The 26,128-nt window shown below is 43.3% G+C and overlaps 1 protein-coding gene across 2 annotated transcripts in view; it reads left to right on the forward strand.

The window, feature by feature from the left end:
• Positions 1-201: 201 nt before the first annotated feature.
• The window catches only part of LOC117967633 (breakpoint cluster region protein-like), a 31,853-nt gene continuing 5,926 nt past the window's right edge, over positions 202-26,128 (forward strand). Inside the window, exons 1-19 of one of the 2 annotated variants that reach the window (XM_059015512.1) lie at positions 202-586; positions 4,036-4,165; positions 4,938-5,065; positions 5,763-5,867; positions 11,298-11,483; positions 13,128-13,235; positions 13,710-13,764; positions 14,211-14,263; positions 14,363-14,503; positions 15,667-15,779; positions 16,354-16,510; positions 17,448-17,573; positions 18,560-18,635; positions 19,219-19,314; positions 23,007-23,081; positions 23,909-24,009; positions 24,726-24,839; positions 25,120-25,176; positions 25,680-25,789. In XM_059015512.1, the coding sequence (XP_058871495.1) occupies positions 4,114-4,165; positions 4,938-5,065; positions 5,763-5,867; positions 11,298-11,483; positions 13,128-13,235; positions 13,710-13,764; positions 14,211-14,263; positions 14,363-14,503; positions 15,667-15,779; positions 16,354-16,510; positions 17,448-17,573; positions 18,560-18,635; positions 19,219-19,314; positions 23,007-23,081; positions 23,909-24,009; positions 24,726-24,839; positions 25,120-25,176; positions 25,680-25,789 (1,853 nt within the window). In that variant the 5' untranslated portion in view covers positions 202-586; positions 4,036-4,113. The remainder of the gene's footprint in view (positions 587-4,035; positions 4,166-4,937; positions 5,066-5,762; positions 5,868-11,297; positions 11,484-13,127; positions 13,236-13,709; positions 13,765-14,210; positions 14,264-14,362; positions 14,504-15,666; positions 15,780-16,353; positions 16,511-17,447; positions 17,574-18,559; positions 18,636-19,218; positions 19,315-23,006; positions 23,082-23,908; positions 24,010-24,725; positions 24,840-25,119; positions 25,177-25,679; positions 25,790-26,128) is intronic. The other variant, XM_059015513.1, reaches the window with a different exon arrangement.

The following is a 26,128-nucleotide window of genomic DNA, read 5'->3' on the forward strand; positions in this document are numbered from 1 at the left end:
GTTGAGATTACTTTTCATTCTCTGAATTGTTCCTCTTAAGCTGATCCGGAATAGCACATTGTGAAAAGATGACAAACAAGAGGAAGTTCAGTGGCTTTTTCAGACTGTGGCTTTTAAAGCTGAACAACCAGAGCCAATCAGAATAGTCTCACTATTGACACAGTCATACTGCAAAGAAAAGCGCTGTTATACATACTTCAGAAGGGAGGAACTGTGAAACAGAACAGCAGACATCAGCACTACTGCAGCTGGCAAACTGGTTTAGAACGCTTTGGAAAATACCAACACAAATCTGACAAGCCGGGTTGAATACCAGTACTGTACTGGGTGCTGGAGGGGGTCTAACTGGTTTATTCCATTTTCCAGATGCTATGCAAGCTGCACACAAACCTGTAGCACTTTGGAGTTAGCATCCAGAACTATTAAACACTCAACAGTGCTGAGTTTAGAAATACTATAAGAATCTAAAACTGAATGGCACACGCTTGGACTAGAAGCCCTTTTCTGTCTTCAAGTTGGACCTCTTCAAGTTGAAGGGATTTCATGGGACTTCACTTGCAGTCCTTGGTTTTGATCACATAAAAGGGTAAGTCAGTTTGTCGATTGTCTATTTGTGATGTTACTGACAGTGATATCGCACCGATGAAGTTGATGATCATCATATAAACAGCATGCACAGAATAGTGGAGAATACAGCATTGATAGTGTAAATAAAATGGGGTAACTACTATTTAAGGGTTAGATGTCATTAGGCAAGCAGATGCAGTGTTTGTGTGCTTAGAGCGTATCATACAAAGGATACCAGAGAAAGTACACTCTGAATTTAACAACTTGAACCATCGAACGCTTAGGGCAGCAGTGTGGAGTAGTGGTTAGGGCTCTGGACTCTTGACCGGAGGGTCGTGGGTTCAATCCCAGGTGGGGGACACTGCTGCTGTACCCTTGAGCAAGGTACTTTACCTAGATTGCTCCAGTAAAAACCCAACTGTATAAATGGGGAATTGTATGTAAAAATAATGTGATATCTTGTAACAATTGTAAGTTGCCCTGGATAAGGCCGTCTGCTAAGAAATAAATAATAATAATAATAATAATGTTAGCTTAATCTGTTTATATAGAACCTGTTGTGATCTAAGCATTTAGAATGCTTTGCCATTGAGGACTATTTCTAATATCCCTTTTCTTGCTAAAGTGCTTGCAAAACAGGTCAGCTTCGAGCTCATTTTTGTAGAAATGGGCTAGTGGAAAAGTTTCAGTCTGGTTTTCGCACTGAGACAGCCTTATTGAGGCTCTGTAATGACCTCTGGTTTGTTGATAATGGACAGCTGTCTGTTTTAGTATTGTTTGATCTTTCTGCTGCTTTTGACACTGTGGACCATGGGATCTTATTGGAGAGATTGCAGAATTCTATTGGAATTCCAGGAATTGCTTTGGAATGGTTTCACATGGACATGGACATTTGTCTCTCTGGCTCAGTACTCTTCTGAGACAGGGGACGTGAAAGTATGGAGTTCCACAAGGCTCAATCCTTGGTCCCCTGCTTTTCAGTGTCTATATGCTCCCTCGTGGATCAATTCTTAACAAATATAACCTTGGATTTCATTGTTATGCAGGTGATGCTCAGATATATTGTTCTTTTCCTACTAAATCGGAGATGGTGGGTTCTGGCTGAGTGAAATCCAATCATGGATAAATGGTCTAGGAATCAGTATGGATTCAGAGCTATATTTGGACACCCACTTTGGCTCAGTTATAAGGCCTCGTTTTATCATGTGAGGAGCATTGCTAAACTGAGATCTATTCTATCTGATAAAGATGCTGAAATGTTGGTTCACGCCTTCGTTATTTCTCGGCTAGATTACTGCAATGTTTTGTTTGCTGGCCTTCCTGATTCGAAACTGCGTTCCGGGTTCAAAATGCTGCAGTGTTCCCTCGCACGCTCCGTTCACAACACATTATCCCAGTTCTAAAAACACTCCTTTGTCTCCCTGTTAAGTTCAGGATTGATTTTAAAACTCTTCTTACTACTTATAAGGTGCTTCGTGGTCTAGATCATATTTCCAGGAACTGTTGGTCCCTCGTGCTCCAGCTGCACCTGAGATCAGCAATTGCTGGCCTTCAGGTAGCTCCTAGAAATCATCAGAAATCAGAAACGCTGGCACAGCTGCCCTTTAAATCAATTTTAAAAACATATTTAAAATATGCTTATTTCTGAGCTGAATTTGCTAACCCACTTCCTTTTTATTGGGTTGTTTTTATTATTAGTTTATTTAGCAGACGCCTTTATCCAAGGTGACTTACAGAGACTAGGGTGTGTGAACTATGCATCAGCTGCAGAGTCAACTACAATTACGTCTCACCCGAAAGAGAGAGCACAAGGAGGTTAAGTGACTTGCTTAGGGTCACGCAATGAGTTAGTGGCTGAGGTGGGATTTGAACCGGGGACCTCCTGGTTACAAGCCCTTTTCTTTAAGCACTGGAGGACACAGCCTCCATGTAAAGCGCCCTGGGATGCTTGTATGAAGAGCCCTATATATAAAAGTAACTATTGTATTGTGTGATCTACAGGAAGGGTAGTTGCTGGTAATGGGTTTGTGAATTATTATAATGGAATATTAAAATGACTGATTGACAGTGTGTGGAATAACTTCTTGTGTTCTCAAGATGTCAAAATGAAATTGTGATAAATGTACAGACAGACTTATGCCAAGTCATGTTAATACTAAGTTTCATCACAATTGGAGAAGTGGTGTTTGAGCTCAGGAACACTGTGGTGTATATACAGCTCTGGGAAAGGTTTTGTATCACCTAGAATTTTAGGATTGAGTCATAATTAAAAGAAAAAAAAACTATATGAACGTAATTTAGATCTTTTATTTGACATCATGTAATAAAAAAAAAGGTTTCGACTTTTGCCAGTTTTTCATTAAGTCTGTTTCAAAGCTCTTTTCAAAATGCCTGCTCTAGTGCACTGATGTGTCATACAGGTAACACAGCGATAGCGATCCATGATGTGGTACGGAACAGAAAAGCCAGATCGCTGGTTATTATTTTTTGTTTTTTTTAATCGCTCTTCCTCCAGTGATTTAGGGCAGTGGCTCCCGACCCTGGTTTTCATTCCAACAGAGCTCTCAATTACTTAACTAGACCCTTAATTGAACTGATCATTTGCTTAATTAGACCTTTTTAATTGTTTTCAGTTCTTAAACCGTTACAGATTTCAAGTTAGCTATATCCTCCATAATTGTAAATAATATCGTCTAAAAATAAATGTGGTTATTGAAATCAAACAAAGCTACAATGTTAACGGGTCTGCAGTAGATATTTTTCCAGCAGCATGTTACAGTAGCTTAGCTTGATTCATGGGTTTGCTGCATTCTAAAAGAGTACTCTGTCGAAACTAACGGGTTTCATTTGCTGTTGTATCATTGTTGTCTGTAGCAGAAAAACTATTAGAAAGTGTATTTTGAGAAGTGAAAGCATGTTTAGCACACAGGTGGTACAGCAGACTAGATGCACTTCTGTGATACTGGAACTTATTTTAAATGACTCGTCAGAAAGTTTAAAAAAAAAAAAAAAAACTTCCCATTCACAAGTCCTTCAGTTTGGGTGATCTGCTGCATAATGCGGTTCCGTGACTAATTTTATATTCAAACGATAACGACACTCATTCAATTCTGGCAGGTATTAAAATGGTTCCGCAGGAAATTATTACGGTACGCTAAGAGGGACAAAACAGGAGAGCGAATAACGTGCATTAAAAAAATCAATCTCTTTTTCACGTTAATCACAGATGTTTAATTGACAATCCTAGTTATAACTGATTCGTTTCTCAAGATTCTCTGGCTGCTGTCATTCATATTACATTAGTAGATTACTTAATGTGAATTTTTATACGTTGGTTCTTCTTCCTCATAAATCGAAATAATTTGAAATCTGCCCATCATTTTGATCTGTGGATGTTATTGGCTTGTACATCAGTGAAGATATTTATTATTCCTACTCCTACAATGTCACCTTTGTGTTCTTTCCCAGAGATTTTTTTATAGCCATCCTGTGAGTTTACAGAGGGAGCCTGAAGGTAGGGAGGTGTGCTCACAGCGCCCCCTCAGGATGGAGGTGTTCAATGAAGCTGTGGAGTACCTGCAGGGCTACGGCATACCTGGTAAGTGTTTTAATCTGCCACTGGGACTGATGTGAAAGCGGTCTGAAACCAGACTTGTTCATTTCCATCAGCGGCAGATCTGAGATCAGTTTCAATTAGGACTCTATCTGTCTGTCTGTCTGTCGGTGTGTGTGTCTCTCTGTATGCCAGCCCGCAATGTTAACTCTCCACACTGACGCTGGAAGTTACCTGACGAGTGTCCATTGAGAAAGGTTTTAAATCTCCGAATGCAGAAAAACATTTTTTTTGTCTAAAAAAAATTAAAAAATCAATAAGGGCGCAAACTAAAGGAATGAGTATTTAATTTTTTTTTGCCTTGGTTTCTTTTAGTTTCAATAACACTGATGAAGGCACTAGAGCCCAAACGCTGGTCTGCTTGACTCAGTCTCTTCTAGTTTCAGTAACACTGATGAAGGCACTAGAGCCCAAACGCTGGTCTGTTTGACTCAGTCTCTTCTAGTTTCAATAACACTGATGAAGGCACTAGAGCCCAAACGCTGGTCTGCTTGACTCGGTCTCCTCTAGTTTCAATAACACTGATGAAGGCACTACAGCCCAAACGCTGGTCTGCTTGACTCGGTCTCTTCTAGTTTCAATAACACTGGTGAAGGCACTAGAGCCCAAACGCTGGTCTGCTTGACTCAGTCTCTTCTAGTTTCAATAACACTGATGAAGGCACTAGCCTCACTCTCTGTGATGAAAGCACTCAGTCTCTGTGATGAAAGCACTCAGTCTGTGATGAAAGCACTCAGTCTCTGTGTCCTCTCTGCAGTGGTTGAGGATGATCAGTTGGACCTGGAGGATGTGTTTGATGGGGAGTGTGACAACGGTTTCCTGTCTGCTGTCGACTCTCCCTTCAGCCCCGTGCGGACAGAGAGCGCAGACTTCGGTGACGGTCTGGTGAGTAACCCGAGGGCACCGGCAGTGGAACAGAGCTCCGGCAATCTAGAGGTTTCAAAAGAGCTGAGTGAGGCGGGGAAGCATATTGGGGTTGCGCAGGAGTCTCCTAGCTCTCCTTCCTACCCACAATCCTCCTTGAGCAGTCTTATCAGATGCTGTGCTGGAATAGTAAACTGCAATAGAGACTCTTGAATAAAAAAGGATATTAAATAGATAAGAAGTTGGTTTTCCTATTTTGCAATCAAAACTGCATTTCCTTTTTGTCTTTTTAAAAAAATAAACGTGTTTCCAATTGTATTTCATTTTTTCTTTGAGGCTCCTTTAACTGTTATGTTTCTACAAACTACCTTCTTTCTTTGTTTTTCTAATTTTACTAATAAAACCGCATTTTTTATCTCTTTTTTAATTAATTATGAATCAGTCATTTAGCAGACGCAGGAGGGGTGAACTATGTTGCATCAACAACTGCTGCTGCTGCTGCAGAGTCACTTACAATCGGACCTCGGTTTTACATCTCAGTGGCTGAGCCAGGATTAAAACTGGGGACCTCCTGGTATCAAGCCGCTGTTTTATCAAATTCTCTATTAGACTGTTTTTAATTGAATGGTTTAATCGTTTGTTTTGCGTGAAGCGCTTTCTTTGGGATCCTCGTGCTGAGAGCCAGGCGCTACAGAAACGTCGGCTGTTTCTTTTTCAGAGCGAGGGTGACCCTGAGAAGATGCTGGAGAGGAGAGCGCTGGTTCTGAAAAGCATTCTGAGCAGCGAGCAGCAATACCTCAGTGAGCTGGAGGCAATGCTCATGGTAAGCCATGTCCTACTTTTACACGTGACCTGCTAACCCGCCTCTTTTAATCTCTTCAGCCTCCTGGAGAGAACCTAGGACTATATAAAGAAGGCTAGGAAAATGATGTCACAAGTGGGAGGAGTTAGTAAACAGAGGAGCCATTCCTGGAGCCCGTGGAGCTCTTTCACAGCACACTCGCAAAATGTTTCTTGACATAATCAAGCATTAATAACAGTCAGTCACTTTATATTAACGATATTGTGTATTGTTATTAAAAAAAATACCGGTATGCGCTGCAACACAGCATCACCGCAATGTATTCAGTACTGAGTGGGCTCCACAAATGGCGCCTGTAATTGCGCACCGAACTGCATCATGGGATTGACTGTCCTATCCTTCTTTATGTAGTCCTAGGATAGAACTCGGGGGTTAAAGTGGCACTTTTACAGCGTTCTGTTAAAATCTCTCTTAAAGCGTTTTACAAAAATATAATCTGAGGGGGTCGACTGCCACACCAACTGTGTTTACATCATTGCTTGTTAGAAATGTGCTCCTCAGTATACTTGGTGAAACTAGCAAACCAGAAGCCATCAGATCAGCACAACATTGATATGACTGCCACCACGGGGAGTCCAGACTCACGCCATTCACTGCATTTCAATCAACACATTGTAAACTAACCCTTAGAAAAGCGTCCCTTAGTAAAAACATAGCAAAGTGTCATGAAGCACAGGGAAGCATTGTGAAGCACAGAGAGGTCTGGTAAAGCATAGGGAAGCATTGTAAAGCACAGAGAGGTCTGGTAAAGCATAGGGAAGCATTGTAAAGCACAGAGAGGTCTGGTAAAGCATAGGGAAGCATTGTAAAGCACAGAGAGGTCTGGTAAAGCATAGGGAGGCATTGTAAAGCACAGAGAGGTGTGGTAAAGCATAGGGAAGCATTGTAAAGCACAGAGAGGTGTGGTAAAGCATAGGGAAGCATTGTAAAGCACAGAGAGGTATGGTAAAGCACAGGGGAAGCATTGTAAGGCACAGAGAGGTATGGTAAAGCATAGGGAAGCATTGTAAAGCACAGAGAGGTCTGGTAAAGCATAGGGAACCATTGTAAAGCACAGAGAGGTCTGGTAAAGCACAGTGAAAGCATTGTAAAGCACAGAGAGGTATGGTAAAGCATAGGGAAGCATTGTAAAGCACAGAGAGGTATGGTAAAGCATAGGGAAGCATTGTAAAGCACAGAGAGGTCTGGTAAAGCATAGGGAAGCATTGTAAAGCACAGAGAGGTATGGTAAAGCATAGGGAAGCATTGTAAAGCACAGAGAGGTATGGTAAAGCACTGGGAAGCATTGTAAAGCACAGAGAGGTGTGGTAAAGCATAGGGAAGCATTTTAAAGCACAGAGAGGTCTGGTAAAGCACAGGGAAGCATTGTAAAGCACAGAGAGGTGTGGTAAAGCATAGGGAAGCATTGTAAAGCACAGAGAGGTGTGGTAAAGCATAGGGAAGAATTGTAAAGCACAGAGAGGTCTGGTAAAGCATAGGGAAGCATTGTAAAGCACAGAGAGGTATGGTAAAGCACAGGGAAGCATTGTAAAGCACAGAGAGGTATGGTAAAGCATAGGGAAGCATTGTAAAGCACAGAGAGGTCTGGTAAAGCATAGGGAAGCATTGTAAAGCACAGAGAGGTCTGGTAAAGCATATTAAAAAACAGGGTAAACTATGGTATGGTAAATACACAGGGAAATGTACCATTAACACTTTCTTTTAAGTGTCTCTAATTACTGTGTATTTACATAATAATTAGACCACCCCAAGCTTAGTTACATGTAAGTACACAATTGTATCAGAAAAGGGTTAGGGTTATATCATTGAAAAAGATTTACACATCAAGCACATTGTATCAATGCATAATAGCATTGCAATGATGTGTCAGTACACATGTATTTAATAAGTAACTGCAAAGTAATTAGAGACACCTCATGTCAACTTTAAGGGGATCGCATGTGACGTACTGCCTGATTGTGAGAAGCGGTGTCTGGTTCAATACTGAATGCATTTCTCAGGGTATCTGAGTCTGTGGTCTTGTGCGGTTTCTCTCTGAAAGCAGCGCTGGACAGCACTTCCTCTCATTCACAAACGGAACTTCATTTTCCATCCTATGTGTGAACTCGGGTGCGGTTGAAATACATTTCAATACACGGGTTTTATAAATAACCGTTCAAGCACACCACACCTATTTTGTATAACTTATTTTTATTTAATTTTCTATGCTTCTTCTATTGTTAGCCCTGCTGTTTAAAGCAATCGTTAATACGACTTGTTTTATTTATTGACTGTGTCTAATTTAAGCAGCTGTTTTTGTCATATTATCTTTTTTGTTTTCTAAGCTGTTCATTTTTGTCATTTTTTTTATCTGTAAAGAACTTTGAGACAATTTATCGCGAAAGGCGCTATATAATAATGATTGATTGATTGAGATACCATCGCTTTATATTATTATTATTATTTATTTCTTAGCAGACGCCCTTATCCAGGGCGACTTACAATTGTTACAAGATATCACATTATTTCACATTATACAGATATCACATTATTTTTACATACAATTCCCCATTTATACAGTTGGGTTTTTACTGGAGCAATCTAGGTAAAGTACCTTGCTGAAGGGTACAGCAGCAGTGTCCCTCCACCTGGGATTGAACCCACGACCCTCCGGTCAAGAGTCCAGAGCCCTAACCACTACTCCACACTGCTGCCTCTATACTTATAGAGCTCGCATTTCCTTACATGAAAGATGCACGCATTACTGTATGTTAGACTGATTTTTAATGGTTTTTTTTTTCTTAAAACAATAGAACCGGTGAACGTCTGTTACGCTTATTTCCACGCTGCGCTTCCTGTTGAAGGAACGCAGCTGACGCACCCGAATCGCTTCTGGGAGTCAGAACCTTTTTTAGAAAATGACTTCCTATATATATATATAGAGTATATGCATATTTCCCCAGAAGAAAGTGTAAGAAACACATAAACACCCATTAAAAAATTCATCTTTACCAAAACATGTGCGTTTTTCATATAGATAAACGTGAGATATTATGGCAATATATATTAGATTTAACAAAATAATTCCATCAATCTTACCTGTTATATAGATCCCAAACGTGGAGTTTTAAAAGAAACACATATATTTTCATTTTAAAAACCTGGTCTTCGTTTTAAAGAAATCTTAAGCATAGTGTTGCACTTCCTTGCTCACCTGGAGGGTGACATTTTCCCCACCCCTTAAACGGTCGTTAACCAATCAGCTGCCTCCCTCCTGATTGACAAGCTTTCAACCTGTAAAAATGACCCAGAAGACACTGCTGAGTGGAAATGCCCTAGGAAATGCATTGCCACCATCTGTCTGCATTGCCATTGAAGATCATCTGGGAAGGGTATAGTTACCATGCTGTAGTAATAGCAGCTTCATCCCATAGCAGCTGCCCTATGCTTGTGCTACCATTGCCTCTCAGTATAGTACAGTTCCATAGCCATTGCAGTGCCCCTGTCTGTCTGTCTGCATTACCACTGAAGATTATTTGGGTATAGTTTGCATACTGTGGTCCCATTCTACCAACGACAGTCTCATCCCATTGACCTACAGTATATGTGCAGCCACTCAGTACCTAAACACAACTAATGCGAAGACATGTTCTATGAAAAGCATACTGGACTTTCTCTTTCTTCATGTTTTTCTAAACATTTCTTTTTCTTATCCAGCATCGCTGTGACTTCCGTAGTTTTTTATCTGCCGGACTTCTCCATTTCAATAAAACTCAACTTCTTCTGTTTTTAGAGATTAAACTTCCTTCCCTAAAAAAAAAAATTAAAAAAAAAAAACTCTGAACAATGCAAGCCAGCTGATTTGAGTACAGCAGTTCCTGTCCCGTGCCCATTTCAAAACTCCCATCCCCTGCCAGGGCTGGTAATACAGAAGTATGGTGATCAGCATGCCGTTTATCAGCAGCCTTGAAGAGAGAATTCAAAAACAGCAAACAGCTCTCTGTCCACGGGGAATCCGGATTCAACAGGATACTCCACAATCCACAGTGTTTCTGGAGGCTGTGTGGTCCAGTGGTTAAAGAAAAGGGCTTGTAACCAAGAAATCCCCGGTTCAAATCCCGCCTCAGCCACTGACTCATTGTGTGACCCTGAGCAAGTCACTTAACCTCCTTGTGCTCCGTCTTTCGGGTGAAACATAGTTGTAAATGACTCTGCAGCTGATGCATCGTTCACACACCCTAGTCTCTGTATGTCGCCTTGGATAAAGGCGTCTGCTAAATAAACAAATAATAATCACCAGAAGTACTTCACGAAGAAGAAAAGTCATTGATTAACTGATAACTCACTGTTTTAATGAACAGCACAGAGTAGCATAGGATAAGAAACGACAATGCATAGTTGAATGGATAAGGGGTATTTAAGAACTAGGTTAGCAAATCGAACTGTTAGCGTCATGGTAAAGTATATTAAAATGAGTGATTTACAATGTGTGGAATCATTTCGTGTAATATTCTGAATGAAGCTTACCAGAAAAGGATGTTTCCTCATCCCATTGTGGCTGCCCTATACTTGTGTTACCGCTGCAGAACCATCACAGTGTCACTGTCTGCCTGCATTGCCATTGAAGATCCTTTGGGAAGTGTGTAGTTAGCATAATGTGGTACCATTGCTTTCCAGCTAATCAAAGTGCTGGGTGTGTCCTCTTCGTATGCAGACAGGCTAAAATAATTGAATCTGTTCCGTCTTGAACAAAGAAGACTACGCGGTGATCTGATTCAAGCATTCAAAATCCTAAAAGGTATAGACAATGTCTACTCAGGGGACTTTTTTGGCCTGAAAAAAGAAACAAGGACCAGGGGTCACAAATGGAGATTAGATAAAGGGGCATTCAGAACAGAAAATAGGAGGCACTTTTTTACACAGAGAATTGTGAGGGTCTGGAACCAACTCCCCAGTAATGTTGTTGAAGCTGACACCCTGGGATCCTTCAAGAAGCTGCTTGATGAGATTCTGGGATCAATAAGCTACTAACAACCAAACGAGCAAGATGGGCTGAATGGCCTCCTCTCGTTTGTAAACTTTCTTATGTTCTTATGTTCTTGTGTTTTCCAGCCAATCAAAGCAGCAGATTAACTGTGGGTGTGTCCTCTCGTGTTTTCCAGCCAATCAAAGCACCAGATTAACTGTGGGTGTGTCCTCTGGGGTTTACCAGCCAATCAAAGCACCAGATTAACTGTGGGTGTGTCCTCTGGTGTTTTACAGCCAATCAAAGCACCAGACTAACTGTGGGTGTGTCCTCTCGTGTTTTCCAGCCAATCAAAGCACCAGACTAACTGTGGGTGTGTCCTCTGGTGTTTTCCAGCCAATCAAAGCACCAGATTAACTGTGGGTGTGTCTTCTCGTGTTTTCCAGCCAATGAAAGCTCTGAAGGCCACGGCGTGCACCTCGCAGCCCGTGTTGACCAATCAGCAGATCCGGACAGTGTTCTTCCAGGCCCCCGAGCTGCTGGCGCTGCACAGGGAGTTCCACGAGGGGCTGCACGAGAGGCTGCAGCAAGGCGACCCAAACCAGGGGGTGGGAGACCTCTTCCAGAAAGTGGTACGCCGCAAACTGCTTCCATAGGGAAGCGGGTTTCAAGAAGATAGCCAAGCCTTAATAGAATTTAGCCTAAACCATCGTCAGAAATATGCAGGCCAAGTGTAGGTGTCATCCCTATTATTTACAATCAAATGTTCTACACAAACATTCTTGCACACAGATACTGTACATGCGGCAGTAATTATTAAAACAGTGATGGATGGCTGCTTATGTTAGTTTGATTAGGGACAGGTGTTACCAGTATGTTTAAATGTGTTCAATACTGAAGTTTCAATGTTTAGGAAGCTAAACAGAAATTATTAAAGAGAAACTGTAATGCAAGTGAATATATAAGCATTTCAATAGTTAACTATTGAGTAGCAGTGTGGAGTAGTGGTTAGGGCTCTGGACTCTTGACCGGAGGGTTGTGGGTTCAATCCCTGGTGGGGGACACTGCTGCTGTACCCTTGAGCAAGGTACTTTACCTAGATTGCTCCAGTAAAAACCCAACTGTATAAATGGGGAATTGTATGTAAAAAAGAATGTAATTGTATGTAAAAATAATGTGATATCTTGTAGCAATTGTAAGTCGCCCTGGATAAGGGCGTCTGCTAAGAAATTAATTAATTAATTAATTAATAATAACTAAAGCTTTAGATGTATTTTCAGCCTCTCCTTGAGCAGTATATTGTATAAAAACCATTAAAACAAATTAGCATTGAATGTTTTGGTGCTCTCTAGCGTCGTGCTTTGTGTGACGTCCTGTCGTTGACTCGCTCTATAGTCACACAATTTAATTTGCAACTGCATTTATATGACAAAAAAAATCAATGGGCGAAAAAACTAACCAGAGTGAAATAGATGGCTATTTATCTGAACCACTTAAATCCGATTACCCGTGTTTAGCCGTGGCAGGGAGTGAGAGCGATTCGGGTGGGTGAGTCTGCAACCACTTCAAACAGAGACAATCGAGTAAAAAAAAGTCTTGTTTTGTTATGGCCGCCCCTTTGGTGGTTTAAAGGCTTAGACACACAAAAATACTTTTTGTTAATGTTTTTCCTTGTGCTATTTTTACACCCGAACGCTTTGCATAATTCACCCTGCTGGTGTTCACTGGCGCGGGGGGCTGTCAACGATATGACGGAACAGCGGCGTCAGAAAGGATCCAATATGGTGGCGGACTGCATTTCCAGCTGACCCAGAAAGCTGACAAAAAAACTGGCCAAACGCTTGACTTTTTAACAAAATTGCCGCAGCGAGACGCATTTGTCATGCATACGGAGCATTTAAAAAGCCTTGTTAAACAAAAATAGGAGCCAGCGCCATCTAGTGCCACTTTGAATTTGCTTTCGTGAAGCTTGCAGTACACTAGCTGTGCACTAGATGGCAGTGGCGCTTCTTTGATTACACCATGTTAAATAAAAGATCTTAATTATGTTCATATAGTTTTTATTTTTAATTATGTCTCAATCCTAAAATTCTAGGTCATGCTAAACCTATGGTCATAGCTGTAGAGCCGTGACTATGAAGGATTACTGACAGGCTTGTTAGAAGAGACTTCGCACAGTTTGTACAGAGAGATCCCAAACTGCACTAGATCTCTGATATAATAAGAGACCCTACAGACTCTGTATTAACTTCACCGGGTATATTTTTCCTGCACAGGTGAATCAGCTGGGAGTGTATCGCGGCTTCATTGATAACTACGAGAGCGCAATAGCGACGGTCCGCAAATGCACCCAGACCGACGACAGGTTCAAAACACTGGCAGAGGTACCAGCCCTGACACAATATTACAGTGCTATGACATCACATCCCTGACACAATATTACAGTGCTATGACATCACATCCCTGACACAATATTACAGTGATATGACATCACATCCCTGATACAATATTACAGTGCTATGACATCACATCCCTGACACAAGATTACAGTGCTATGACATCACATCCCTGACGCAATATTACAGTGATATGACATCACATCCCTGACACAATATTACAGTGCTATGACATCACATCCCTGACACAATATTACAGTGATATGACATCACATCCCTGATACAATATTACAGTGCTATGACATCACATCCCTGACACAAGATTACAGTGCTATGACATCACATCCCTGACGCAATATTACAGTGATATGACATCACATCCCTGACACAATATTACAGTGCTACGACATCATACTATCAAGCTGATCTGAGCTGTTAATGCTTCTTTTTGTCTTGTTGAAGAACATGATGTCTTCCAAAGATGGTAGTAACTGCAGGACGAAATACACCTTGGAAGGTGAGAGAAGCGTTTTTTCTAATCACTTTGTTTAAAAATCATATTGAGTGCAATAGTTATGGATGATTCCCTAGGCTGGAGTTATAATCTATTCAGGCACAGTAAGCTTAAAAGGCATTATTAAAGTATATCATAATAATAATAATAATATTAATAATGTCCTAATTTAATATTCTGAACCGTTTTGCTTTTTAAAATAAACATATTTTTAAATCATAGTCCTGGCACTGTGCATATATAGAATCTCATTATCACGTCATCTGGATATTTCTGTGGTGTACAATATGCATGTAAGAATCGTCCAGTGAATGCTGTATGTGCAGTGATATTAATGTGCAATGTGTTTGATATGTACACTACAGAATATTTGGCATATACTCCTAATAATAGAATACTACCTTGAAATTCGTTTAATGTGACATGGATCTTTGCTATTTTATTTACAGCTCTTTTGTACAAACCTTTGGACAGAGTCACCAAAACCACGTTGGTTTTACATGTAAGTTAATACTAAGTGAGCTTTTACATTTGACCCATTACAAACACCCTTGACATATTTTAATGGCGCACCTGTCTGCTTTTCCTGTGATTGGGGCAGGACCTTTTAAAACACACTCCCGAAGACCACCCCGATCGACCTCTGCTACAGGAAGCACTTCGCATCTCCAGCAGCTTCCTGTCCGGGGTCAACGAGGAAGTTCCACACAAGAAAAGCGCTGTCACCATCTCCAAGGGAACGGTAGGGCAGATGATCCGCTGTACTTCCTGTGCTGAAGGTCAACTCCATGGTCTGGGGTCACGCCCCCATTCCCATGGTCCCAACCTTACAGGAAGTTGTAAGAAAGCAGGAAGCAGTACAGTTGAAGTGATAGAGACAAAGTCATAAAGCATTATACTGAGTCCCCGAGGGTCTCCCCTGGTAAAGGCACGACCGCGTGGTGTGCAGGGGGAGTCACACAGTCAGGGGAGCGCAGGGGTCCCCGAGGGTCTCCCCTGGTAAAGGCACGGCCGCGTGGTGTGCAGGGGGAGTCACACAGTCAGGGGAGCGCAGGGGTCTCCGAGGGTCTCCCCTGGTAAAGGCACGGCCGCGTGGTGTGCAGGGGGAGTCACACAGTCAGGGGAGCGCAGGTTCCTGGCTGTGTCGATCTTCACTGGGGATTCCACAGGAAGCATTGGCTCTGGCGCTGGGTTAGGGAGGTAAGATCAGCAGGGACTGTTTCTCCTCACCGCGTTACCGCGTACCCTACTGGTACTTGGTGAGCTCAACACCTTGGCTTGTCCTCTAGGGGGCGGTAGCTCACATCCGCTGTGCAGCTCCCGGGTGTAAAGAGGCAAATGGCTTGTGGATCAGAGGACCCCCACTGACCTTCGGTTCCCCTGAGCTGTTGTGGGGAGTTCAGTGAAGGAGTTTTAATTGGACATGCTAAAAAAGATATTAAGAAACCCTAGCTGATATAATGTTGCTACATGCATTTCAGTTCCTGTTACGTGAACGATTTCACTGAGCACCATTTCCAAATAGGAAACTATCACATTAGTTATAACTGGGTTGTCTACTATTGCAGGGTCTTTGCAATCATTCTGAGGGGTTCTGGTTTATCCAGTATTGAGATCTCATTTTCCTTTAAATCTGCCTTTACCTGGCTTTGAGCTGCTTTGACCTTGTCTGGGGAATCCTAACTGCCAGGACTGAAAATCCTTCTTTATTCCATTCACACCATGTGCAACTCTGCCAGCCCCTCCTGCTCTCCACGCTGTAAATAGACAGGGAGAGAGCTGAAAGGTCAGATTGTCACATGGTTTGAAGGGAAGGAGTACCTGCACTACTCAGGATGAGTAAATAGGAAGGAATTTGCTACTTCCTGGTACCCTGTCACTTCCTGTGCTCTTTTGTGTCCTCAGATTCGACAGCTGGTGAAGGACGGGTTCCTCGTCGATTTATCCGATGGCACTCGCAATCTGCGCCACGTCTTTCTCTTCACTGACCTGATTCTCTGTGCCAAGCTCAAGGCAGGGTGGGTACTCTGAGGAGAGGGGGCTGGTTCAGCTGCCATCCGTGTTTCACAAAATAATTCCACAAACCTGAGCTGTTTTGCACTTCCATTAACTACATAGGTCTCACATGTGTAGTTTTGAAAGAAACACATATTATAGCAAATTGTCACTAAATCTGTCTTTACCTGACTTTTGAGCTTGTCTAGAGAATGTTAACTGGGACTGAACAGTACGTGGGGATGGAAGGTTCTATTGACATGTGATTTAGAACATAAGAACATAAGAAAGTTTACAAACGAGAGGAGGCCATCCGGCCCATCTTGCTCATTTGGTTGTTAGTAGCTTATTGATCCCAGAATCTCATCAAGCAGCTTCTTGAAGGATCCCAGGGTGTCGGCTTCAACAATGGTTGATCAGTGCTAGCTCAAAGCCAAGGCAGATTTCTAGAAAAACTCAATACAAAACAAAAAATGTATATACAGAATTGTTTTGTTAGTGAACGTTACTTTAGAAGGGCATTTGGAGCTATTGATTTTCACCCTAATAAAGCTTCTCATGCCCTCCCAATGCCCCTTCCTGCTTCTGTCTCCTCAGCCGGCAGCCCCAGTACAGGTTCGTCTGGTATCTCCCACTGACAGGCCTCTCTCTCATCCCCGGTCCGGAGTGCCAGCTCCCCCCCGACACGCAGTGCAGGATGGACCAAATGAAGCAGAAGGCCTTCCACCTGCGCCAGGAAATACAGCTGCGAAGGGTACTGTGGATTCTTACTGGACTTTCACTTCGTTTTAATGCATGAGCAGCTAACAAATTGCACAAGCAAGCTGTCAACCACACTGCTCTTTCATCCGGCTAAATGTGCCTGGTGGTTTGTGCTACAAACAGAAAACCACAGCTTTTAACACTGTCAAAAAATGCATGTAGGTTAACAGAGGCAAGCCAGAGGACTAGGTCAAGCAGCAAGATCACTATCTCTGCCTTTCATCTCTGGAGACCTGGGTTCAATCTGGGGGGATAGGTGGCACAGACAGACAGACAGACAGACAGAGAGACAGACAGGCAGGCAGGCAGACAGACAGACAGACAGCAGGGTAATTCACTAGCCTCTCATTCCTGCCTTTCACCTTGAGTATTTGAGTAATTGCAGTAAAAATAAACACTCACTCAAAAACAATGATTGCTAATAAAAAACTGTCCTTCTAAATATGTTCTTTAAAAATTATGATGAAAATTAAAAGGACATAAATAGCTCCTTTTCAACGTGTATTTTTCAGGGGCTCGTAAGATAATAGATGCCTCCCCTTTGGGGTTCTGCATTAGAACACTTTGTTAATTATACAACAGGTTTCACCGCTTCCAGTTTAGGAGTCCTCTCTGATTGGCTGTGCTCGAGTGGGGCGGAGATATCCAAAGCCAATAGAAAAGCGTCAGGTATGACTGACGCCCGTTTCATTTGATTTTCCTCAGCTTGGATATCTCCGGTCGGAAACAAAAAATAAATACATTGAAATGGATCTCTTTGAGTAGCAAACGCCCTGCAACCTGGTGCACAGTTAACAGATTTCATGACGTTTCAATATAATAAATACATACATTATTACAGTATTTGGTGAGCTCCAAAAAGGAGGGAGCAAGACATGAAGCACCCCCTGTATGTGAGCTGGTGTGACTGTGAGTTTGTATCATTTCAGAAGGGCAGCCGGGTCCTGTCCTCTCGCACTATAGACAGAGCCCGGAAGAAACTGCTGGATTGTGAGCTGTGGATCCTGAGCCACTCTCCCTCTCTCCCCCTGGAGCTGCACAGCCGCTGTGGGAAGGTACTGTGGGACTTCACTGTCATTTAAACACACTGCCAGTGCCCCAGCTATGGGACAAAAAATAGGAGGGCCCCGAAATGTGAGCACAAAGTGATTGTTAGCACAATCAGGACCCCCCGTCCCCCTGTAATTCCATCAATGGCTGTAGCTGACCAACCCCTCTGTATCCAATCTCTGTGCAAAGAAGAGCGACCAGAATTATCCCAGGTTTAAAAGGCATGTCGTATGCAGACAGGCTAAAAGAATTGAATCTGTTCAGTCTTGAACAAAGAAGACGGTGATCTGGTTCATTCAAAATCCTAAAAGGTATTGACAATGTCGACCCCAGGGGACTTTTTCGACCTGAAAAAAGAAACAAGGACCAGGGAAATGGAGAGTAGATAAAGGGGCAATCAGAACAGAAAATAGGAGGCACTTTTTTACACAGAGAATTGTGAGGGTCTGGAACCAACTCCCCAGTAATGTTGTTGAAGCTGACACCCTGGGATCCTTCAAGAAGCTGCTTGATGAGATTCTGGGATCAATAAGCTACTAACAACCAAACGAGCAAGATGGGCTGAATGGCCTCCTCTTGTTTGTAAACTTTCTTATGTTCTTATGTACAACATGCATTTCTTAACTTGATTCTTGATTTAAAATTTAGCGTGCCCGATTATTTTACCCCAGATTTTCTTTCCAATTTAATATGTAGCTTCACTTCTCCTGAGCTGTTGTGGAGAATTGCTGCAGTGAACATAACTGGTAATTCTAAAATGAGGGAGAAAAACAGGGGTAAAAGGATAAGACACTATCAATTATTATTATTATAAACTAAAAAAAAAAAGAATTTAGCACTACAACTACGGGATTAACTAATTTCGCTTCATAAAGTCGAAGGAAACCTGCTGAATAATGTTATGTGATTACGCCCCCTGGTGTTGTGAAATCGACACTGCAGCCCTTCTGTTAATATGTTGAGTGTATTGATCGGTTCTGTTCGTTCACAGAGCCACACTGTGTTGCTGTCCTCACTGTACGAGCTGTCAGAGTGGAGAGACAATGTGGAGCGGCTGAGAGGAGAGAGTGAGTTGCTTACTGACTTTACATTAAAGCAATAGCCATCCTTCTCATTTCTATAAGTGTGAAAGTAATAGGAGATTGTCAGGGGCTGAGATGTCATTATTATTATTAAGTTATTTAGCAGATGCTTTTATCCAAAGCGACTTACAGAGACTAGGGGGGTGAGCTATGCTTCATCAACAACTGCTGCTGCTGCAGAGTCACTGCCAATAGGAGCTTGTTTGTTTGACGTCTCATCCGAAGGACAGAGCACAAGGAGGTTCAGTGACTTGCTCAGGGTCACACACACACAGGGAGTCAGTGGCTGAGCCGGGATTTGAACCTCCTGGTGTGGAGCCCCTTTCTTTAACCACTTGACCACCGAGCCTGCATTGTCTGCTATAGAGACACCAGAGACTGTCTAAAGGAATGTGATATATATATATATATATAATAAAAATGTGTTATAACCAGAATTCATTCATCTTTTAGAATGTAGAATGTGTTATTTATTAAAAAGATATATGCAGTTCTATATTCTATATTCTATTCTATTATTATTATACTATTATAATAGTAATTATTCAGTATTATATTTTCTTTTCAGGTTGCGAACGTGTTTCACCGGACTTGCTCAATCTCACAAACTCGTGTTTCAAACTCCGGACCACACACCACCCCCCTCTATACAGCACACTGGAGGGTAAGAAAGATCTGCCCCCCCCCCCCCCTCCATACAGCACACTGCAGGGTAAGAGAGAGCTGTCCTCACCCCCTCTATACAGCACACTGCAGGGTAAGAGTGAGCTGTCCTCACCCTCTCTATACAGCACACTGCAGGGTAAGAGAGAGCTGTCCTCAACCTCTCTATACAGCACACTGCAGGGTATGAGAGAGCTGTCCTCACCCCCTCTATACAGCACACTGCAGGGTAAGAGAGAGCTGTCCTCACCCTCTCTATACAGCACACTGCAGGGTAAGAGAGAGCTGTCCTCACCCTCTCTATACAGCACACTGGAGGGTAAGAGAGAGCTGTCCTCACCCTCTCTATACAGCACACTGCAGGGTAAGAGAGAGCTGTCCTCAACCTCTCTATACAGCACACTGCAGGGTAAGAGAGAGCTGTCCTCACCCTCTCTATACAGCACACTGCAGGGTAAGGGAGAGCTGTCCTCACCCTCTCTATACAGCACACTGCAGGGTATGAGAGAGCTATCCTCACCCTCTCTATACAGCACACTGCAGGGTAAGAGAGAGCTGTCCTCACCCTCTCTATACAGCACTGCAGGGTAAGAGAGAGCTGTCCTCACCCTCTCTATACAGCACACTGCAGGGTAAGAGAGAGCTGTCCTCACCCTCTCTATACAGCACACTGCAGGGTAAGAGAGAGCTGTCCTCACCCTCTCTATACAGCACACTGCAGGGTAAGAGAGAGCTGTCCTCACCCTCTCTATACAGCACACTGGAGGGTAAGAGAGAGCTGCCCTCACCCTCTCTATACAGCACACTGCAGGGTAAGAGAGAGCTGTCCTCACCCTCTCTATACAGCACACTGCAGGGTAAGAGAGAGCTGTCCTCACCCTCTCTATACAGCACACTGCAGGGTAAGAGAGAGCTGCCCTCACCCTCTCTATACAGCACACTGGAGGGTAAGAGAGATCTGCACCCCCCATCCCTCTATACAGCACACTGCAGGGTAAGAGAGAGCTGCCCTCACCCTCTCTATACAGCACACTGCAGGGTAAGAGAGAGCTGTCCTCACCCTCTCTATACAGCACACTGGAGGGTAAGAGTGAGCTGTCCTCAACCTCTCTATACAGCACACTGGAGGGTAAGAGAGATCTGCACCCCCCATCCCTCTATACAGCACACTGCAGGGTAAGAGAGAGCTGTCCTCACCCTCTCAATACAGCACACTGCAGGGTAAGAGAGAGCTGTCCTCACCCTCTCTATACAGCACACTGCAGGGTAAGAGAGAGCTGTCCTCACCCTCTCTATACAGCACACTGCAGGGTAAGAGAGAGCTGTCCTCACCCTCTCTATACAGCACACTGCAGGGTAAGAGAGAGCTGTCCTCACCCTCTCTATACAGCACACTGCAGGGTAAGGGAGAGCTGTCCTCACCCTCTCTATACAGCACTGCAGGGTAAGAGAGAGCTGTCCTCACCCCCTCTATACAGCACACTGCAGGGTAAGAGAGAGCTGTCCTCACCCCCTCTATACAGCACACTGCAGGGTAAGAGAGAGCTGTCCTCACCCTCTCTATACAGCACACTGCAGGGTAAGAGAGAGCTGTCCTCACCCCCTCTATACAGCACACTGCAGGGTAAGAGAGAGCTGTCCTCACCCTCTCTATACAGCACACTGCAGGGTAAGAGAGAGCTGCCCTCACCCTCTCTATACAGCACACTGCAGGGTAAGAGAGAGCTGTCCTCACCCTCTCTATACAGCACACTGCAGGGTAAGAGAGAGCTGTCCTCACCTTCTCTATACAGCACACTGCAGGGTAAGAGAGAGCTGTCCTCACCCTCTCTATACAGCACACTGCAGGGTAAGAGAGAGCTGTCCTCACCCTCTCTATACAGCACACTGCAGGGTAAGAGAGAGCTGTCCTCACCCCCTCTATACAGCACACTGCAGGGTAAGAGAGAGCTGTCCTCACCCTCTCTATACAGCACACTGCAGGGTAAGAGAGAGCTGTCCTCACCCTCTCTATACAGCACACTGCAGGGTAAGAGAGAGCTGTCCTCACCCTCTCTATACAGCACACTGCAGGGTAAGAGAGAGCTGTCCTCACCCTCTCTATACAGCACACTGCAGGGTAAGAGAGAGCTGTCCTTACTGAAGCCTTCAATACTCTGGCCTGTAATACTAGAAACACTGTGAGAAACTAAATAAACTCAATGACCAAAGGTTTCCTCTAGAAGTCTTTCTCAGTGTCTTCAACTGAAATACTAAAAGAAAATTAATCGATTTCAATGACAAATGTTTCGACTGAAAGTCTTTTTCAAGGTCTTCAAAATACTTTTTAACACAACTTATAAACAAAAAATAAGCAATATTTTGCGAATGGAAAAAAACCAGTGAATCTGTGTGGCGTTTGAAAATCTAATTTGAGACGCTGTGTGTGTTGTGACTTGTTGACACAACATGTGAAATTCTCACATTGGAGTGTGGAACACATTTGAAAACAGCTGACACACCCGAAAGTGTGAAAATCGCACTTTGACATTTTCTATCTGTTATTTATTAGTATGTCGTCTATCGCTCCAGAGCGTGCTCATAATGTGATACAAATGTAACATTATTTTCAAACCACTTGATTAAATCAGATAGAAATGGTCTATTACTATAGAAAACTCACAGTAGCCCTGCTGCTGCTGCTGCACCCAGTCCTGGGGTTCAGAACTCCCCTCAATGAAGTCTGTTATTATTATTAATATTGAAATGATCAGGAGCCAGGAGTTTGAGCAGGGTTACAAACTCACACTAGCCCTGCTGCTGCTGCTGCTGCTGCACCCAGTCCTGGGGTTCAGAGCTCCCCTAAATGAAGTCTGTTATTATTATTAATATTGAAATGATCAGGAGCCAGGAGTTTGAGCAGGGTTACAAACTCACACTAGCCCTGCTGCTGCTGCTGCTGCTGCTGCACCCAGTCCTGGGGTTCAGAGCTCCCCTAAATGAAGTCTGTTATTATTATTAATATTGAAATGATCAGGAGCCAGGAGTTTGAGCAGGGTTACAAACTCACACTAGCCCTGCTGCTGCTGCTGCTGCTGCACCCAGTCCTGGGGTTCAGAGCTCCCCTCAATGAAGTCTGTTATTATTATTAATATTGAAATGATCAGGAGCCAGGAGTTTGAGCAGGGTTACAAACTCACACTAGCCCTGCTGCTGCTGCTGCTGCTGCACCCAGTCCTGGGGTTCAGAGCTCCCCATCAATGAAGTCTGTTATTATTATTAATATTGAAATGATCAGGAGCCAGGAGTCTGAGCAGGGTTACAAACTCACACTAGGTGGTGCAGCAGCAGCAGGGCTAGTGTGAGTTTGTAACCTGTTCAAACTCCTGGCTCCTGATCATTTCAATATTAATAACAGACTTCATTGAGGGGAGCTCTGAACCCCAGGACTGGGTGCAGCAGCAGCAGCAGCAGCAGGGCTAGTGTGAGTTTGTAACCCTGCTCAAACTCCTGGATTTCACTGAGCTGTAATAAACTTTTTTTCCTACAAATATTTTGAACCTTTCGGGTACTGCGAACCCTCTGCAGATGCACACACTGGTTTTATTTGATCTTGGAGACACTGAGAAAGAGTTACAGTTGAAATGCTGCCATTGAATTTAACCAGATTCTGGAGTCTGTGATAGCAGCTAACTGTCTCCTTTCCTTGTGCAGACAGCAGCGATCTGGGGCTGTGTGGGACTCTGTGTGTGGTAATCCACAGAGCAACACCGCTGCAGCAGCCTGAAAGTGAGTTGTTTACACCTTTCCTTAAATACGCATTTCCATTCGTTATATACAGCAGCGTGCAAATGTATTGGAACACCTCAAGAAAACCTCTGGGTGTGAGAATTTCAATTTTTTGTAATCAGTGATAAAGAAAAAATGACCATTTGTGGTTCTGTGTTCCTTTTCTCTTACAATTTTAAATTAATTGCATGTGTGGCTTATAAAAGTCATCAATTAAATTAGACAATCATTCATTTGCCTATCTTGATCATTTCCCCAGATTTTCAGTTCCAGTGGTTTGATTTCATACGCACAGCAAAGCAACACTCCAGAAGCAATGGGGTGTTTTAATAATCAGCACACTGCTGTAGGTTTCAAATGATCAACTTTGAAATAAACTAATTTTCTAGTAAGCATTTAAAAAAAAAAAAATGATGCTACACAAGGTTAAAGAAATCTCTTTTTGCAAGCTCTGATTTCAGGTAGTGTTGCACTTCCTTGTCCCCACCCCTTCTATGGCTTCTTTCTGGTCATTAACCAATCAGCTGCTTCCCCTAATGACTGGGATGCTTTCAGCCAGGACCAGCATGCACTGCTGAGGTGAAATGACCTCGGATGGTCTTTAACCCACTCTACAGCTCTGGCCAGCAGTTTTGCATCATCCTATACAACTAACTAATTCTGCTTCACAAAGTCGAATTAAATCTGCTGAATAATATTACCTTAATATATTGAATTGCATACCGCTTTGTAGATTTCCATATACTTGCACCCTTTGTATCTGTGAGAGTCTTGTATTGGAGAGTGCTGTGCAGTTGGCTATAATCTCAGTGTTTTACTCATTTCAGTAGATCTCTCTATCTTCCTGGAAGTGGACAGCTTTGGGTATTTTGAAAATAAAGCTCAGACCAGAGTCTTAGTGGGAGACTTGACACCCAGCTGGGAGGAGGTGAGCAAACTCATTCACTAGCTTCTCAATCCTGCCTTTCACCTTCCTCTGGAGGCCTGGGTTCCAATCTGGGGGGCTAGGTGGCACAGACAGACAGACAGACAGACAGACAGACAGACAAACAGTGGGCTGATTCACTAGCCTCTCATTCCTGTCTTTCATCTCTGGAGTCCTGGGTTCCAGTATTTCCTAATCTAATGGAGGCTGCTTGTCTGCCTGCTTGTTAACTGTCCTGTATTTCATTTGAAGGTTTTGCTTGTCTCCTTTCCATGCACACATGCAGCATCATCCACATTAATGTGAGAGTGCATCAGTAACAGCAGCGCTAACGGAGGGCTCCTCTGATGGCTTTTCTGATTGGTTAAAAAAAAATCCATGTTTTCAAATATGCTTTACCGCACCTCTCAGTGTTTTACAATGCTTCCCTATGCTTTACCACACCTCTCTGTGCTTTACAATGCTTCCCTATGCTTTACCACACCTCTCTGTGCTTTACAATGCTTCCTTATGCTTTACCAGACCTCTCTGTGCTTTACAATGCTTCCCTGTGCTTTACCAGACCTCTCTGTGCTTTACAATGCTTCCCTATGCTTTACCAGACCTCTCTGCTTTACAATGCTTTCCTATGCTTCAGCATGCTTTCACTGTGCTTCATTACCCTTTGCTGTGCTTTCATTGTGGGTCTCTTCTCTAAGGGGTTTGTGTCGTTCTTGCAGGAGTTCTCTCTGCAGGTGGACGGAGCTCATGACCTGCGTCTCCTGTGTGTCCAGCAGCCGGGCAGAGAGGACAGCTGGACAGAAGACAGGGTCCTCGGGAAGACCACAGTCCAGGTGAGGTCACTGGTCTCCCCAGTCTCAGGATCTGACTCATGTGGTTGCTGTGCGGTCATTCCAGCTCAATGGACTCAAAACAAGCAGGAAGTGTTTCTCCACACTGCGCCACAGCGCTCCCTCCTGGCTCAAGCAGACACCTGCAGGGCTGGCCTTTGTCCACCAGGGGCCGGTAGATCACATCACAGAAGTCGTCACAAAGCCTTGACAAACACACGCAATCAAGAGCGTGACAGACTGGATCTGACATTCCTTAACCTGCTGTTCATCTCCTTTTCAGTTGGATGCTAAGACCCTGCTGAACAAATGGAAACGCAGCGTGGTTTCACTGCACCAGGTGAGGCTCTTACACTGTGTGGTCTCGGCCAGCACCTATCTGGCACTCTTCCACTTTAGGTAGTGGAAACACAGCTTTCTGCAGCTAGCCTACAATGGGGCTAAGTGTCTGCTTGCATACGAACTCTGTATGCATATTAATATGCAATGCATATTAACATGATTTTATATTATTAGGAGGCTGTGTGGTCCAGTGGTTAAAGAAAAGGGCCTGTAACCAGGAGGTCCCCGGTTCAAATCCCACCTCAGCCACTGACTCATTGTGTGACCCTGAGCAAGTCACTTAACCTTCTTGTGCTCTGTCTTTCGGGTGAGACGTAATTGTAAGTGACTCTGAAGCTGATGCATAGTTCACACACCCTAGTCTCTGTAAGTCGCCTTGGATAAAGGCGTCTGCTAAATAAAATAATAATAATAATAATATATAAAGATGAATTAACTGATATAAGAGACTGGACATATTAACTTGTATAAGAGTGTATGCTGGTCCTCACTGTGTTGCAGATTGAGCTGTCCCTCTCCCTGAAGTACACAGAGCACAGCTTGCAGCCCCCTGGGATCCCCTCAACCCAATCAAGCGAGGTCTTCAACATCCACATTGAGACTGTAGCAGAGTGAGCAAAAACATATTTTATTTAATACTGTCACAAACATGCACAGGATTCCATTTTGATTACTCCTGTACTGTTTATAAAAAAAAAAAGCCAATGCAGAAGTGTGACTCCAAATAGCCAAGCCCTGAATTCCTTGTTGTCTTACCCATGTTTCATCTCTTTGATATACTTTTTTTTTTAATCTTCTAATATTGCATCCAATGCTTGTGTCCAAGGAACCAATCACCCCAAAAATGCTTATTCAGACGCAAATCTCAATTTATTTAGCAATCGTTTTATAATAATTCACACTGCAAGAAGACGTTGTTTTATTGGTTCGTTTTTAAAGTCCATGCATTT

Source organism: Acipenser ruthenus, chromosome 50 (assembly GCF_902713425.1).
Source record: "Acipenser ruthenus chromosome 50, fAciRut3.2 maternal haplotype, whole genome shotgun sequence".
Taxonomy (NCBI): Eukaryota; Metazoa; Chordata; class Actinopteri; order Acipenseriformes; family Acipenseridae; genus Acipenser; species Acipenser ruthenus.